Source organism: Capronia epimyces (assembly GCF_000585565.1).
Source record: "Capronia epimyces CBS 606.96 chromosome Unknown aczIQ-supercont1.4, whole genome shotgun sequence".
Classification (NCBI taxonomy): domain Eukaryota; kingdom Fungi; phylum Ascomycota; class Eurotiomycetes; order Chaetothyriales; family Herpotrichiellaceae; genus Capronia; species Capronia epimyces.
In genome coordinates this window covers 3,685,486-3,699,647 of record NW_006912907.1, presented here as the reverse complement: position 1 = coordinate 3,699,647, position 14,162 = coordinate 3,685,486, and the positions used below count along the sequence as shown (strand labels likewise).

General features: G+C 51.9%; 6 protein-coding genes across 6 annotated transcripts; 3 read left to right on the top strand and 3 right to left on the bottom strand.

Moving 5' to 3' along the window:
- Positions 1 to 738: 738 nt before the first annotated feature.
- A1O3_05987 (uncharacterized protein) lies at positions 739 to 2,628 on the bottom strand (the record flags this gene model as incomplete). The annotated part of the gene is made up of 3 exons (XM_007736107.1): positions 739 to 1,674; positions 1,823 to 1,883; positions 1,967 to 2,628. 3 exons carry the CDS (start codon positions 2,626 to 2,628, stop codon positions 739 to 741), a joined length of 1,659 nt encoding a protein of 552 aa, XP_007734297.1.
- A 147-nt stretch (positions 2,629 to 2,775) lies between these two features.
- On the bottom strand, positions 2,776 to 3,039 carry A1O3_05986 (uncharacterized protein; the record flags this gene model as incomplete). The annotated part of the gene is made up of 1 exon (XM_007736106.1): positions 2,776 to 3,039. A coding segment is annotated over one exon (264 nt), but the record flags the coding sequence as incomplete, so codon positions are not given.
- Positions 3,040 to 3,790: 751 nt separating this feature from the next.
- On the top strand, positions 3,791 to 5,324 carry A1O3_05985 (uncharacterized protein; the record flags this gene model as incomplete). The annotated part of the gene is made up of 2 exons (XM_007736105.1): positions 3,791 to 4,533; positions 4,628 to 5,324. The coding sequence occupies 2 exons, from the start codon at positions 3,791 to 3,793 to the stop codon at positions 5,322 to 5,324; spliced, it is 1,440 nt and encodes a 479-aa protein (XP_007734295.1).
- Positions 5,325 to 6,098: 774 nt separating this feature from the next.
- On the top strand, positions 6,099 to 7,554 carry A1O3_05984 (uncharacterized protein; the record flags this gene model as incomplete). The annotated part of the gene is made up of 2 exons (XM_007736104.1): positions 6,099 to 6,627; positions 6,710 to 7,554. The coding sequence occupies 2 exons, from the start codon at positions 6,099 to 6,101 to the stop codon at positions 7,552 to 7,554; spliced, it is 1,374 nt and encodes a 457-aa protein (XP_007734294.1).
- Positions 7,555 to 8,347: 793 nt separating this feature from the next.
- A1O3_05983 (uncharacterized protein) lies at positions 8,348 to 10,385 on the bottom strand (the record flags this gene model as incomplete). Its single annotated transcript, XM_007736103.1, has 6 exons — positions 8,348 to 8,631; positions 8,843 to 9,509; positions 9,602 to 9,635; positions 9,720 to 9,897; positions 9,974 to 10,233; positions 10,306 to 10,385. 6 exons carry the CDS (start codon positions 10,383 to 10,385, stop codon positions 8,348 to 8,350), a joined length of 1,503 nt encoding a protein of 500 aa, XP_007734293.1.
- A 1,119-nt stretch (positions 10,386 to 11,504) lies between these two features.
- On the top strand, positions 11,505 to 13,538 carry A1O3_05982 (uncharacterized protein; the record flags this gene model as incomplete). The annotated part of the gene is made up of 5 exons (XM_007736102.1): positions 11,505 to 11,824; positions 11,914 to 12,513; positions 12,701 to 12,912; positions 13,037 to 13,190; positions 13,361 to 13,538. The coding sequence occupies 5 exons, from the start codon at positions 11,505 to 11,507 to the stop codon at positions 13,536 to 13,538; spliced, it is 1,464 nt and encodes a 487-aa protein (XP_007734292.1).
- Between the last annotated feature and the right edge of the window lie 624 nt (positions 13,539 to 14,162).

Sequence of the window (14,162 nt, the reverse complement as noted above, 5' to 3'; positions counted from 1 at the left end):
CGGCCAATTCCGTCTCCAGACTACAACGGTACAGTCCAATTTAGAAAATCTAGGTAAGTAGGAAGGAGCCTTGGCCCCGGGTTTGGACTACAGATTGTCGATTTACCTGACACCCGTACGATAAGGTCGAGTGTGGATCTACAATACTCGACAGCATCGACAATAAGGTAGAGTGTGAATCTACGGCATCATGCTCATGCTCATGGTGGAGGAAGATACTATACTAGTAGTTGGGGTTTGTTCTATCCCTGGTCTGGTCGTAGATTTCCGATGTGATGCTGGAAAATCCCGACAGCCTAAGGGCCTTTTCGCTACCTAGCACCTAGTGCGTAGTAATCTAATCAATACATACTGTAGCACACACCGCACCCGTAGTAGTGACAATCAATATATAGCACACAGCCACACCAGCAGTGGTGGCAGGCCCAGAGTCCAGAATCGCTCGTCTATGCTGGCATGGAGTGGAGTGGAAATGAGGATAAATGCAGATCCGACGTCAAGGTCAAGTGCACTAATAAGGGAATCACTAGCAGCAGAGTGCAGTGTGCAGGGTCATATTCGGCTCGGGTGGAGGTGGCCGAGGCTTTGGCTGACATTTGGTTCTCGTTCTGGTGGACGAGGCACTATCTGGCCACACCGGCTCTCCGACCCGTTCGTGGCCATGATGGCCGAAAGAGGAGGATTTTGGTGTCGAGGCACTGCTTCCAAGCTATGCCTCATCTACCGCAGGTCACTAACTCATATGAAATCTAAACTGAAAAACGGTTGGTTGAGTGGTCCCATGGCCCAGTCGAAATCCTCCATGTCCATGCCCGGCATGTTCAAGGGGAGATCCCCCATTCCCAAGACGTCGATGTGGTCGAAATCAGGGCCGACGGTTCGTTGCTCTGCCGCCAGCGCCGAGTCTGGAAAGAGATAGCCGGCCAGGATGTTGGACGTCACGTCGTCCCTGGGCGGCGGCTCCCCATATCGACAAATAGCATGCAGACGACGGAGGACGGGTTCGGCGAGGATGGCGACAGTATCGGCACAAACCCTGACCGCCGGCCAGAGCAATGCGACTTGGCGGAGAAGCCGAGGGAAATCGTTGATGCAGTCGATGATCTGCTGAAGGTCCATGTACTGTGACAGCCAGTCGCTGCCGAGCCAGGCTGTATCGAGCGTGACAATGGCGATCTCGAACAGAGTGTGGGCGGCAAACCACGGGTAGATGAATCGTTGTTGAGAGCGGTATCTCGTATAGTGGTCGACGATGCCGATCGCGGCTTTGATGTACTTGAGCCGCGACTCCTGTGACGGATACTTGACTCGAGGCGATGGTCGATGCAACCGGCCCTGCAGAAGGTTTCGCCCAAGATTGCTCAAGTCGAATACGTTTTCCGACCCGAACGAGGCCTTTTGCTGCTGTTCGATTCGCCGCGCATACGAACACCATTCCTCCATTCGGGCTTGGAACGAATGCTCCCATTCTTCAAATTGGGTCGAGTTCGGCGTCGGCTTGCGGTGTGGCTGTGGCTGTCGCGTATGGACCCATGTCATGCTGAACACCTCCGTCTCGAGCAGGCGGAATGCCCATAAGTGATTGGATTCTGGCCCGTCGGGGCCTTTTCCCGACATTCGATGCCCGGAATCGTCTCTATCACCTCGCCGGGGCTGGGGATGGGGATGGTACATCTATGCCGGCTGGATTAGCCTTGTACCCAGACGCAAACAACACAAGATAGAAGCAGAGCCAGACGCAAACAACACAGGATAGAAGCAGAGAGAGAGAGAGAGAGAGAGAGAGAGAGAGAGAGAGAGAGAGAGAGAGAGAGAGAGTCACCTGGGTTGTGATGTCCGACTCGTCCAAGACAAAAGGCAATCGGAGTTGAGAGCAAACGGTTCTGATACATATCGTGTCAGTTGGGCTTTAAAGGTCGTGGACGGTCTGGATTCTGGATTCGGATTCTCTTCTTGATTACAATACCTTTCAAGCCCACACGTGGTCCAGAACAATCGCCGGCGGGTATTCAGCTCTCGCTCATCAAGCCCCATTTCTGGGCCAGCCTCTTTGTGAAGGCCCAGGCTGATACAGCGTCGAGAAGCGTCTCCTATGCAATACCATACATCGACCGCGGTTGGATTCATAAACGAGTAATGAGTCAGTAAGAGTGCCACCTGGATCTGTCGGATCTCCGAGTCGAACGTGGCCGGATGGCTCAACATCTCCTTGGCCTTTGCGAAAAACCCGGCCGACGCAGAAAGCGCGTGGTATTCATTTCGCCAGGTGAGGGTCGCAGCACTAATGGCCAAGGCCATACAAACGATGAATATATCGTAGCAGGAGGCTCTTTGGGGCGAGTCGAAGCAGTTGGCATAGCTATCCAGTAGTTCCTGCTCTTCGACGCAAGGGTGTCGTACTAGAAGAGTTCCAATATATGTCTTCAGCATCAGATCGGCCGCCGTGCGAGGAATGTCGGCCAGGTTGATTGCTTTGGGCGATGTTCCGCCAGCGACTTCATCTCGGGACGGATAGCGTGTTTGGGGCGGGAATGGCAGCGGCAAGCTGGACTGTTGCAGGTGAAAGGCACCATAGTATGGAATCATATTGCTGGAGTCAGAGCCTTGGAAATCCATGACGCTGGTCATTGCAGTGGTCAAGATTTTCTGGAGCCGGGGCAGACGACCTGGGTGACTGGGGTCATGGTCACTCGGTATTCCGGTCGAGTCTCGAAATTGAAGGCTGAGGCTGAGGCTGCTGCTCCCTGGATGCTCCTGGCCCTGACCATGTTCCTTTAACGCTTTTATTCTCTCTTCGAGAGCAGAGACCTTGCTTTCTAGGTAGGCTGTCGTGCTTCGGGGCACCTCTCTATCCAGCGTGGTGTCAAAGCCCAAGCATGGCACCCGCACCGACCTGCACGACGAACAAGCCGGCCATAGACCGTCGCACCTGATTTTCCGGGTGCGACATCTTGCACATGCTTTGTTGTGTGCGGGTCGTGTGTGATCGATCTTGACTCGTTTAGACATTATGATGATGACTTGAGCACCAGCAGAAGACAGAAGTCGCCTCTCTGTATACCGCGATCTGAGAGACAGGACTCCGTACCTAGGTGATTGATGAAAATATGAGGACGGAGACAATGTACGGATACGGCCAGTGCGTACCATGGCGTGGAGGGCGGAGGGCAGAGGGCAGAGGGCAGTCTGACAACCAGTGTGGGTCAAGATAAGGACTTGACCCTCACTCTCGCCGTCCTCCATGTTTAAACCCTTTCCCTTTCTCACCCCAGCAATCCTGTCTCATCGCATGGTATCGCCGACGCAGACCTGGTCATGGCTGGCTGGAACCTGCCAACTTGCACAAGATGTCAAAAGAGGAAGAAGAAGGTCGAGCAAATCCCAATTCGCAATTCGCACTGCCCGTCCATCCAGGCTAATGGAACACCACTCTAGTGTGACAAGGTCCTCCCCAGCTGCATCAACTGCAGCGAAGATGGCTTCGAATGTGTCTTTTATGACCCCAGCACCCGGCGGGTTGTTTCAAGGAGGTAAGGAGGTCTGAGACTATACCCGGCACGCGCCTACGATTGTTCTTCCGTTGCGCTGACATGATCCTCGTTGCAGAGCGGTCAAAGATCTCGAGGAAAAGGCGAGGCGGCTTGAAATCGAACTGGAAAATCTACAGAGAATCCAGTCCTCGAGTTCGCTGACCTGCTGTCCCCCCTCATCAGGGTCCACGGCAGTACTGCAGCAAGATTCGGGGAGCTCATGGCCGTCTAACCCTTCTTCACCTTTGCACAGCCTGGAAATGGATCACTGGCAGAATACTGCCTTTCATCCAGACCCGTTCACAGGTTCTGTCAGCCCAAGCTTCGGTCTTCCTTTCGTGGGACCCGGGACTGCTGTGGATCTTGGTCTTGCCACTGCCAAATCAGCCGGTCTAGACAACCTCTTCGAGGACAGCTTCTCCGGCACGACAGCGACAAGCAATTCCAACTGGCCTTTGCTGAGATCGGAGAAGCTGAAGCTCGATCGATCAATGTCAATGATTGAGCCGTCGCTCGTCCGTGGACTCATCGACGGTTACTATTTTCCGATCCTCCATTCACTGTATCCCGTGGTGGATCGGTCGCAAGTCGAATTCCATGTCCCACAGATCAAACACCTCCCTCTGAAGAAACAGCTGTTTGTCGGCCTGACTGCTGCAATTGCTGCCGCTCACCAGGGTCGAGGCGACCCATCAATGGGCGCTACGGCCCTCAGCCTCCGCACTTGGGCCGACGACCTGATCCCCAGTGTTCTTGCACAGCAGGATGACGACTCGTTGCAGACGATGATTCTACTTATCTTCTACGAATTGATTGATCCCAGACGCAAACTGATCTGGTACCTCTTGGGGTTGACATGTCGAATGTGCGTCAGACTTCGCTGGCACCGAGAAGACGAATCCGTCGTGTCTTCTACCGCTGAACAGGACTTGGCCAACCACCTGGCCCGGTATCCGTCGCCTTGGAGACGGAGACTCTTCCGGATAGTCTATGAATGGGAACGGTACGTGCATGTAGATATGTCTATAACTATATTTGCCCCCGTCTGGTGCTTTGGCATCCTTATTGTAACTTGTGAAGAACTAACTCCAAGTCAGGTTGGTTTGTGTCGCCCTGCAACGACCATCCATTTTCTCCCATGATCTGGTGGACATGAGCTTCGTCTCAGAGGTCAGCGGCTGCACCAGCACCAGCAGCAACACCAGCATTCTTCGAACTCTACATACAGAGTTGGCCTTGCGACAAAAGATCCGGGATTGTTCAACAGACGCGTGTATGCTGGACTGTCAGTTTGTGTCGTTTGTCCATGAGAATGTACCGCCACCATCACCACCAGGCTCGGAAGGAGGAAGTGTCACCAGTGATATCTTGTGGCTCACCATCTACCTCACAACACAATATACTTGGGTGCACAGTAGCATTCACGAGCAATATAAAATCCAATGGACAGACAAGATCCTGCGAGCGGCCATGTCGCGCATCAGTGCACTGTTTGCGGCCCAGCGGGGTGGACGCATTGTGAGTATCTGGCTTAGTACGATCGAAGTGTTCACCGTTGGAACCACCATCCTCGACATTTTGTTGCGTCAGCGTCAGCGTCGACGCGATGCAGCAGCGACAGCGACAGCGACGGCAAAATTCACCGATGCGAGTCTTGATCGACAATGGTCGCAGTCGTTGAGGAGAGCATCGAGCCTCCTGGCTGGATTTTCTGAGCTTTGGGAAGGCGCCAGGGTGTACCGGGATGTCTTTGATGCCGTTTCCGATCGGGTCTTTGCTGAGCTTGAAGCGTAAGGGTACTAATATCATAAGATAGATTCATGAAATATTAAATGTTAGTCAGTGCACTTATTCATGAAATGTTGGTCCTGTCCTCGTTGAACGGTGCGACCTCTGACGAGTCAGTACTAGAGATTACAGTACCTCTAACCCTTCAATAACGAACCCTCTTGTGCTTGGTAACTAACTAACTGGACCGTAGATGGTGAAGAATGAAAGTCTGGAATCGACCATTGATTTTGGAATCCACTTATCAATGCAAGAGTATAGTCGTGCCTCGAAGCGTCTCCTGTGCGTCCTACTCCAGGTCTCCATTTCTGGACTCGTCACTTCCTTGTCGGAGTTTTGCATCGGAGAATTCCATCGGAGTATTCCATTTCCATTGACATGTTCCCCGTCTATCTATCTATCTAATATCTACACCATACGCCACTATTACTATTCCTTTGCGCCACAGTTCAGGATCTGTAATGCAGTGCCCACTAGATTGTTTGTTTAGCACGGAACCCCCCGACGGGATCACGGCACAGTGGTATCTGGGTGATGGGTGCAGTCCCATGCTCTTCTCTCCCATCGTCTCGGCATCTTCTGGCACCGCGCCGGTGGTGTTGGGGGACATGAAGCCTTCAGACAGGATTCAGATCTTGTATAAAGGGGATGAGCCAGTAGCCAGTAGCCCCTTGACTGTTCAGCCGTCTATTCTCGAAACTTAGTATTCATTCGTCTCTCCCAAGCGTCATCTCGGTTTATGTGTATGGTCAGATCGTTCGATTGTTTCTCTATATCAGAATGCCATCTCCGTTTCTTAGTTGCCTCCTCTGCTTGCGGAGGGAAAGGGAGAAGGTTAAGGTGCCTCCATTTGCCCTCAACCGCGGTGGCAAGTCTCCTGCATCCTCGTCGGATAGTGATTTTCAGGTCCAATCCAGGGAAAATCTGAAAGACAGAAACATCAAATCTGGGCCTGAGACGACGACCACAGTATTGGAAATACCCGACAGACTCGATCACAATCACAATCACAATACACTACCGAAGTGGAATCCAGCCCTCGTTGTGGAGCGGGAGGGCAAAGGCGACGGGAAAGGGAAAAACACTTACCGTATCATCGAGAATTATCCATATCCGACATTGGAGTCTGACGACGAGGTCATCATCTCGAATCGTGCCGTGGGATTAAATCCCATCGATTGGAAAAGCGTCGACTTCAACTTCTGCTTACCGGAGTTCCCGTGGATTACGGGGCGGGAGATGGCTGGTGTTGTAGACGCGATTGGAGCGAATGTTAAGGACTTCAAAGTCGGAGACCGGGTGTGGACCAGTCAGTATATACCATAGCTCTTTCCCGTGGTGGTAAGGAATATGAGGATCTGGCGTGCTGATCTATTCATCTTGTTTCTCAGGCACATACTACCGAGATCGAAGAGCAGGTTGTTTCCAGCACTATGTCACCGTTCCACAACACACTGTCAATCATGTCCCTGACAACCTCGACTTTGCATCGGCAGCATGTCTCGGAGTCGCCGGTCTTACAGCGGCCATGACTCTATGGAAATGGCTGGAGGTAGCAGTTCCGCCACCATGCCCACCACAATCACAATCACAACCAGCAACAGGAACAGTAACAACAACACTGTCACTCAGAACCAGCGCCACCAGCACCACCCCTTTCACAGAGCCCCCTGGCGAAGCTGCCGATTTCCTCCTCATCTGGGGCGGATCGGCTGTGACGGCACAGTTCGCGATCCAGATTGCCGTCTTGAGCGGACTGCAAGTCATTGCAGTCGCGTCGGAGAAAACCAAGTCCCTCGTGTCCGGCTTAGGAGCGACTCATGTGGTGACGCGTGATGGCAAGACGAACAGTGAAATCGTGGCCGAAGTTCGCCGAGTAGGAGGCGACAGCATCACCCGTGGCCTGGACTTGGTCGGCACCGAAACTGCAACCTACTGTCTCCAGGCCATGTCGCAGACCAGGCCGAGCTTGTTTGCACCCTTGGCCATGATCCCGAGCAAGGCGGTGATCCCGGACAATATCAGAGTACAGACGGTCGAAATGAAGCAATTCGTCCTCAATCCGGACTGCGGAGTCTACGCCAGGCAGCTGAATCATCTGGTATGCGACGGATTGCTGGTCATGCCCAGCACGCATGTTTTGGACGGCGGTCTCAAGAGCATTCAGGCCGGTCTGGACCGATTGAAAAGCGGTGACATGGCCGGAAAGAAATTAGTAGTGAGCATGACGATGTAAGTATGACCATGTGAGAAAGGAGAAGGCGGTGTCAAAGGTTGAAATGTTCCATGTCCGCTATCAAAGGGGTATGGGGAGCCCAGACTATATAGGTATGCCTATACCTATACCAGCCCTGGTTACTGGACAAGGCTGGGAATGCAGTTTAGGTCTAAAGTCAGTGCCTAAGTTTGACAGTGAGAAGGGGGAAGGGGAAGGGGGAAGGGGGAAGGGGGAAGGCGGAAGGCGGAAAAAGAGGCGAGATCAGCCACAGCCATCTCATAATCTCATATACCGGACGAATAGACAAACTATATACCTGTACATATACATGGTCGTGCTAGCCGCCATGTAATCAATGACGAATGCGAAGGCGGCACGCACACTGAGCGCTTGATCTCTAAACCTGCCATGACACCAGACACCAGGTACTAGATACCAGGTACTAGATACCAGATACTAGATACCAGATACTAGACACCAGACACCAGACATTTCAATGACGTCTACTCATAACTTCAATTCGTACCTATAGACATGTGAATTCCAGATGAGTTCAAAGGTGATATATCGAAAGGATGGATCCGTCACACATGTAGTCCAGACTGATACCTAATTAATGTATGTGATGTGTCCCAGGTCGGTCCACCAACACACCTCCACCAAACGAATAGGTCATATATAGCATATAGGAAGTGTTCTGCAGCTTCAAGACCATATCATATAGGAAGTTTTCTGCAGCCTCAAGGTCATAGTATACAGGAAGCGTTCTGCAGCAGGTTTGTGCATATGCATATATCATAGTACCTAGCTCTCAAGTGGTTCCATTTGTTGTAGCCTTTTTCTTTTCCTTGGTGGCCAATTCCAGTCCGTTTTGACGAAGATCCCACAGCGAAGGATGGTTGGTCTTGCGGACGTTCCATTTGAACTGGTGCGCAGGATGGTCCGCCTTGACTAGTTTTTGTCCTTTGATCCCGTGCAGATTCTCGCGTAATGTTCCTCCGGGGACTGGGTAATCGTCCCAGTATAGACCTCTTCTCTGCAGTTCGGGCACCAAGAGGTCGACAACGTCTTTGAAGCTCTCTCCAGTCACGTATTCTGTGTGGTGAGATGTGTTTCGGTTAGCGATGTGATGTCGATGTCCTCAATCTTTCAGGGCCGTTGGTGCTTGGTTGATCGTAGGCTCTGCCCTGCTTTCTTGGGAAGGAAAAGGAAAGGAAAGCATAGCCAAGGAAAAAGGGAAAAGGGAAAGGGACTCCTGATAGAAAGAGAAGAAAAAAAGACAGCAGACACAGACAGCAGCACTCACGTTGCACATTGAATCCGTCCACGTCAGCCTCGTCCATCCAACGCTCCATGACGTCGGCGACCTCTGCAGCGGTGCCGACGGGCGCGGTGAGCCCGAATCCCATGCCCATCATACTGCCGAGTTTCCGCGGCGTCCAGGGCCCTTCGGTGTCGTCGGCGGTGGCGGCCTTGATCGAGTTGATCCATCCGTGGATGGCCGAGTCGGAGGCTTCGGCCTTGAAGTCGAACGGCTCGTCGAGCGGATACTGGCTCAGGTCGACGCCGATGAAGCCTGAGATGGTGGCTACGCCGCCTTCCGAGTAAGCCAAAGCCTGGGCCTTCCCATGCTTCGCCACGGCTTCTTCGTGCGTCCGGCCTAGAGTGGGTAGGAGGGCCATGAAGAACTTGATCTTGGACCCATCGCGGCCAGCCTCGTAGGCCGCCTGGCGCACGGCGTCGACCTGCTTACGCACATAGGCGGGCGAGGTGCCGTGGACGAAGAGGGCCTCGGCGTGATGGGCGGCAAAGCCGATCCCGGCCTTGGACGCGCCCGCTTGGAACAGCGTCGGTGTCCGTTGAGGCGAAGGGTGCGTATGGTTGTACGCCTTCATCTTGTAGTATCGGCCCTGATGGTCGACTTTGTGCACCTTTTTGGGATCGTACGCCATGTCTTGCTCCTTGTCGAATACCTACAGGGACACGTAAGGTCCTCGAGGTCAGCGTGGTTGGGTTCGGTGGTTCGAAACAAAACGATCCATGTACCATATGTGCAATCACTGACCTGGGCTCCATCTTCCCATGAACCTTCCCATAGACTATAGACCGCTCGCGTTAATTGGCCACTTTTAGCAATTGGGATCGGGATGAGGATCAGCATCAGCATCAGAACCCGTACTTACTCGTACAACACCTCCATGAATTCGGCCGCTCTTTCATATCTCTCGTCATGGGGAATCATCTTCTCCAATCCCATAGCGTCCGCTGCCGCACTGTTGAAGCTCGTGACCACGTTCCAGCCGAGGCGACCTTCGGTCAGATGATCCACTGTCGACAAGCTCCGAGCCAGAATATAGGGTGCTGTTTGGGACAAGGTTTGGGTGTTTGGTTAGCCAAGTCCCCCTGTTCTTGCTTCGACGTCTGAACTTGAACTTACGAATGTAGCTGGTGGTGCATGTGCATGTAATTCCAACCGTGGTGGTGGCCATGGCCATGGGTCCGGCAAACATCAACGGATCCATATGAGCGACATGGCCGCCCCCGATGAAAATTGCAGAGGCGGATTTCTCATACGTCTCGGGATTGCCGTACGAGTCGGTAAAGAAGATGGTTGTGATCTTGCCCCGTTCCGCCAGCTTGGCCAATTCGACATAGTACTCGATGCGATCCTTCGTACTCGACTGGTCTTTGGAATCCCTATTTGCACCGCGTGTCAAGACTTGTCTAACTCACTCACTTTGGACAAACATGACCTACGCCAGTACTTACTTCCATTGTCCCATGCATCCCGAGTTTCCAACACTCGTGTTGTCTATGAAGTTGAGCTGAATCTGTTTACGCCCTTCCATATTGAAAAGCTTGGACTTCCGTTTCGGGGGATATCAATCAATCTGCAATTTGGATTACCACAAGATATAAGGTGCGTCCAGCAAGCCCAAATAAATCCGGGAGGGCCAGTCTGATATTTGTAATTCTTTGCACACTTGAGTCAAGGGCTCGATGACTAGCTTCCGAGGGGTTTGGGATTGGAATTGAAACTACTACTAGTATTACCAGAAAATCACCGGCCTTTTCCCAACCTGATCGCAGGTCTCCGACGAGATTGGAACTGGATCTAGCACAGGATCTTATCGGAATGGAATTGTATGTACCCACCCTTGAATCTGATAATCCTATCGCACAGTAGCTGGAATATTCCGATATAATCAGGCCAAGACGTCGTGCTTCCACGACGGCGAGTATATCTGATAAGGTCATTTGGTAGCAATCTGACGAGATAGATGACCTGTGTAGATATACAGAGTATACAAAAGTAGGTGGTCTAACTTAATGGGGATGTGATGAGTCGTTGCAGTTACCTCCTGATGGCTGCTTGGGTGGAGAAAGCGAACAAGGCTGACGGATACGGATACATATCAACATACGGACGGATACGTATCTACATACCACAGAGACATTGCATACCCAGGATGTACGATTGTACGCTGGTGGAGCAAACAGGGCCTCAGACTGTCGGGATTCTCCAATCTGGCCTGGAGAACTGCGACCGACCAGCTGATTGGGCCGCCGACCACATCGCTATCATGGAATTGCCAACCATATCCTGTAGTGGCTGGAGTACTCCGATTTAGGCTCAGATAAAGACCTGGGCTCGATCGATGGCTGTACTACAGAGTATCCGTACATGCCCTCACTGCTCAACCAAGCAAGCCCTGGCCTTGTCCGACCGGGCAGGAAAGAGCTGGAGCTGATATGAACAAGAGTCGTCTGGTGAACCGTCTTCGTCTTGTATAAGAGGATTCCCGAGTTTTCTCAAGTATCCTTCATGAGTCGTCTATCCTGGTCTCGACGTTTGTGTCTGAATTTCATATTATCTCACGTCCATATCAAATTTCAGTGGATCTACCCTCAAGACAAACCTCCTCCCCTGCTGTCCTGAGGCTTCCTTCCCTTCTCCCATGTCTACCATGTCTACCATGTTGGACCTCAAGACTGCTGCCACCGAGAGTGGCGTAGCGGCAGCGGACGACACGTCGGGCCACCTGGCAAACACCGAGATTTACATTGATCCGGAAATGGAGAAGCGTGTGATGCGCAAGTTCGACTATTATATGCTGCCGCAGTTTGCCGTCCTGCCGTTTGTCTTGTTCCTCGACAGGTCCAACATAGGAAATGCCAGAGTGTTTGGCTTCGAGGAGAGCTTGCACTTCAAGGGCAATGATTTCGGCAACGTCAATACCATTTTCTACGCCAGCTATGTCGTATTTGAGATTCCTTGGGTCATGGCGTAAGGATAGCCTAGCATCTTCTTCCTTTTCCTGCCTCCTTCTCCCTCTGTTGTCATCGTCAATCACTAACATACAGTTCTGCCCACAGGCTGAAACGCTGGGGTGCAAATGTCATCATTCCCATCTCATTCGTCTGCTGGAGTCTGGTCACTCTGGGAACCGGCTTCGTCCAAAACTTCGGGCAGACTGTCGCGCTGCGGGTCCTCCTGGGAGTGTTCGAGGCCGGTCTGTTTCCGGGCTTGACCTTTCTGATCTCCACCATCTACTCGAGAGAAGCACAAGCCATGAGAGTCGCCATCCTCTACGCGGCGGGATGCCTGTCTGGCGCATTTGGCGGTCTCATTGCCTATGGGATTCAAACCATGGGTGAGCAACGAGGTCTCGAAGCGTGGCGATGGCTTTTCATCATTGAGGGCAGCATCTCGGTCGTTCTCTGCGGCATTGCCTGGTTCACTCTGCCCAAGAACGCCGAGGTGGCCTGGTTTCTGACCCCGGAGGAAAGAGAGATGATGCAAAAGAGAAAGATGAGGGACATTCTCTACAAGGGCGACGACGAATTTTCCTGGAATTACGCCAAAATGGCCTTCAAGGACGTCCAAATCTACCTCGCCGCCGCCTGTGCCTTTGCCAGCTCTATCCCATTGTTCGGCCTGGCCAATTTTATGCCTACAATAATTCGCGGTCTCGGGTAAGTCCAGGCATGTCCTTGTTTCTCTCTTTTGGTTTGGTCTCAGTAGGTGCATCCACCTCGAGTCCAGTTTGTCGTGGGTGACAGTCGGTGCATCCGCATCCAATCCCCAGTTTGTTGTGGGTGGGTGAGCGAAGAAAGGGAAGAAGTGAAATGACTACTGTATGACTGACGCAAAGGACTTTAGATACACCTCGTATCAAGCCAACTACCTCACCATTCCGATTTATCTCTTTTCCACCATGACGCTATATACGGGCGCCTGGCTATCGGATCGTTACCGAAGACGAGCACTAATAGCCGTGTGTGGCACTCTCCCCGTCATTCTCGGCTATGCCATTCTCCTAGGAACAGACAACGTCGGTGCTGGGTATTTTGCCATGTACATGTGTGCTGGAGGTCAGATTTCCCCTTTCCCCTTGCCCTTCCCCCTTTCGCCCATGCCACTTGAATAGAAAACACCATTCGGAATGGTTTCTGCTTCTCCGGGCATGCCTGGCTAACAAGTCATGCTGGATTCTAGGCATCTACATTTACAACACTGTACTCTACACCTGGCTCGCGAACAACCTGAAACCGGATTATAAGAGGAGTGTGGGAATTCCCTTGTTTGCATCCTTGTCAAACATTTCCGGGACCGTCTCTTCTCAAATCTATCCAAGTGCCGATGGACCACGGTGAGTGATAGAAGAATGCATTCCTAACACCATCACAAACCACACATGCACATCTATCCAACCAAGCACCCCTTCCATTCCATTCAATTCCCTTCCCTTCTCTTACCTTCCCTCCCTCAGACTAGACAATTCGAATCACCAGCTGACTCTTGACCATCGTTGCTGGGTAGGTATATCATGGGCAGTGCAGTCAGTATGGGGATGGAGGTCGTGGCCTTGATGGGTACTGTGGCGATCTACTTCTTGCTCCGATCCCGGAACATGAAGAAGCAGAAACTCATTAACGAAGGAGCCACCACCAATGAGAAAGATGGCGACAAGGCTCTGGACTTTGAGTATATTCTCTAAAGCCAAACCCAAGTATCCACTCAGGAGGCTGTCGGCATCACATGCTATGTCCAGTTAGGAGGATGTCAGGATCCCATGCCATATCCATATAGAGCATGAGATGGACTGAAGCTCAGATTCATTAAAGATCTATATCCCGGACCATCCATGCCATGACCGTGCTCGTTGGTCTCTTGCCTCCTGCAAACTATTGAGATACGGCTGTTTTCTGCTGTCAGATATAGAAAAGGGTTATTGTTGACTATCAAACTTTAAGAGGTCTTGGGCTTTCAAAAGCCATAGATGCCTAAGGCTATTTACTATATATCTTTCTATTGTCAAAGGTTGAAATGTTCCTTGTTCTTATCAAAGGGGTACAAGGGGGGCCCAGACTATATCGGTATGTCTATACCAGCCCTGGTTAACCGGCAAGGCTGGGAATGTATTCTAGGCCTAAAGTTAGTGCCCTAAGTTTGACTGGGATACGCTACTGGCTATTGATGCAACCACTTTGGCGGATGCCTCAGCGCGTGGAGGAGGTCTAACCTAAGACGGTGGTGCCTATATATAAGTTAAGGTACGTATAAAGGAGGGACATAGACACACACACACATACACATACACACACACACACACACACACACA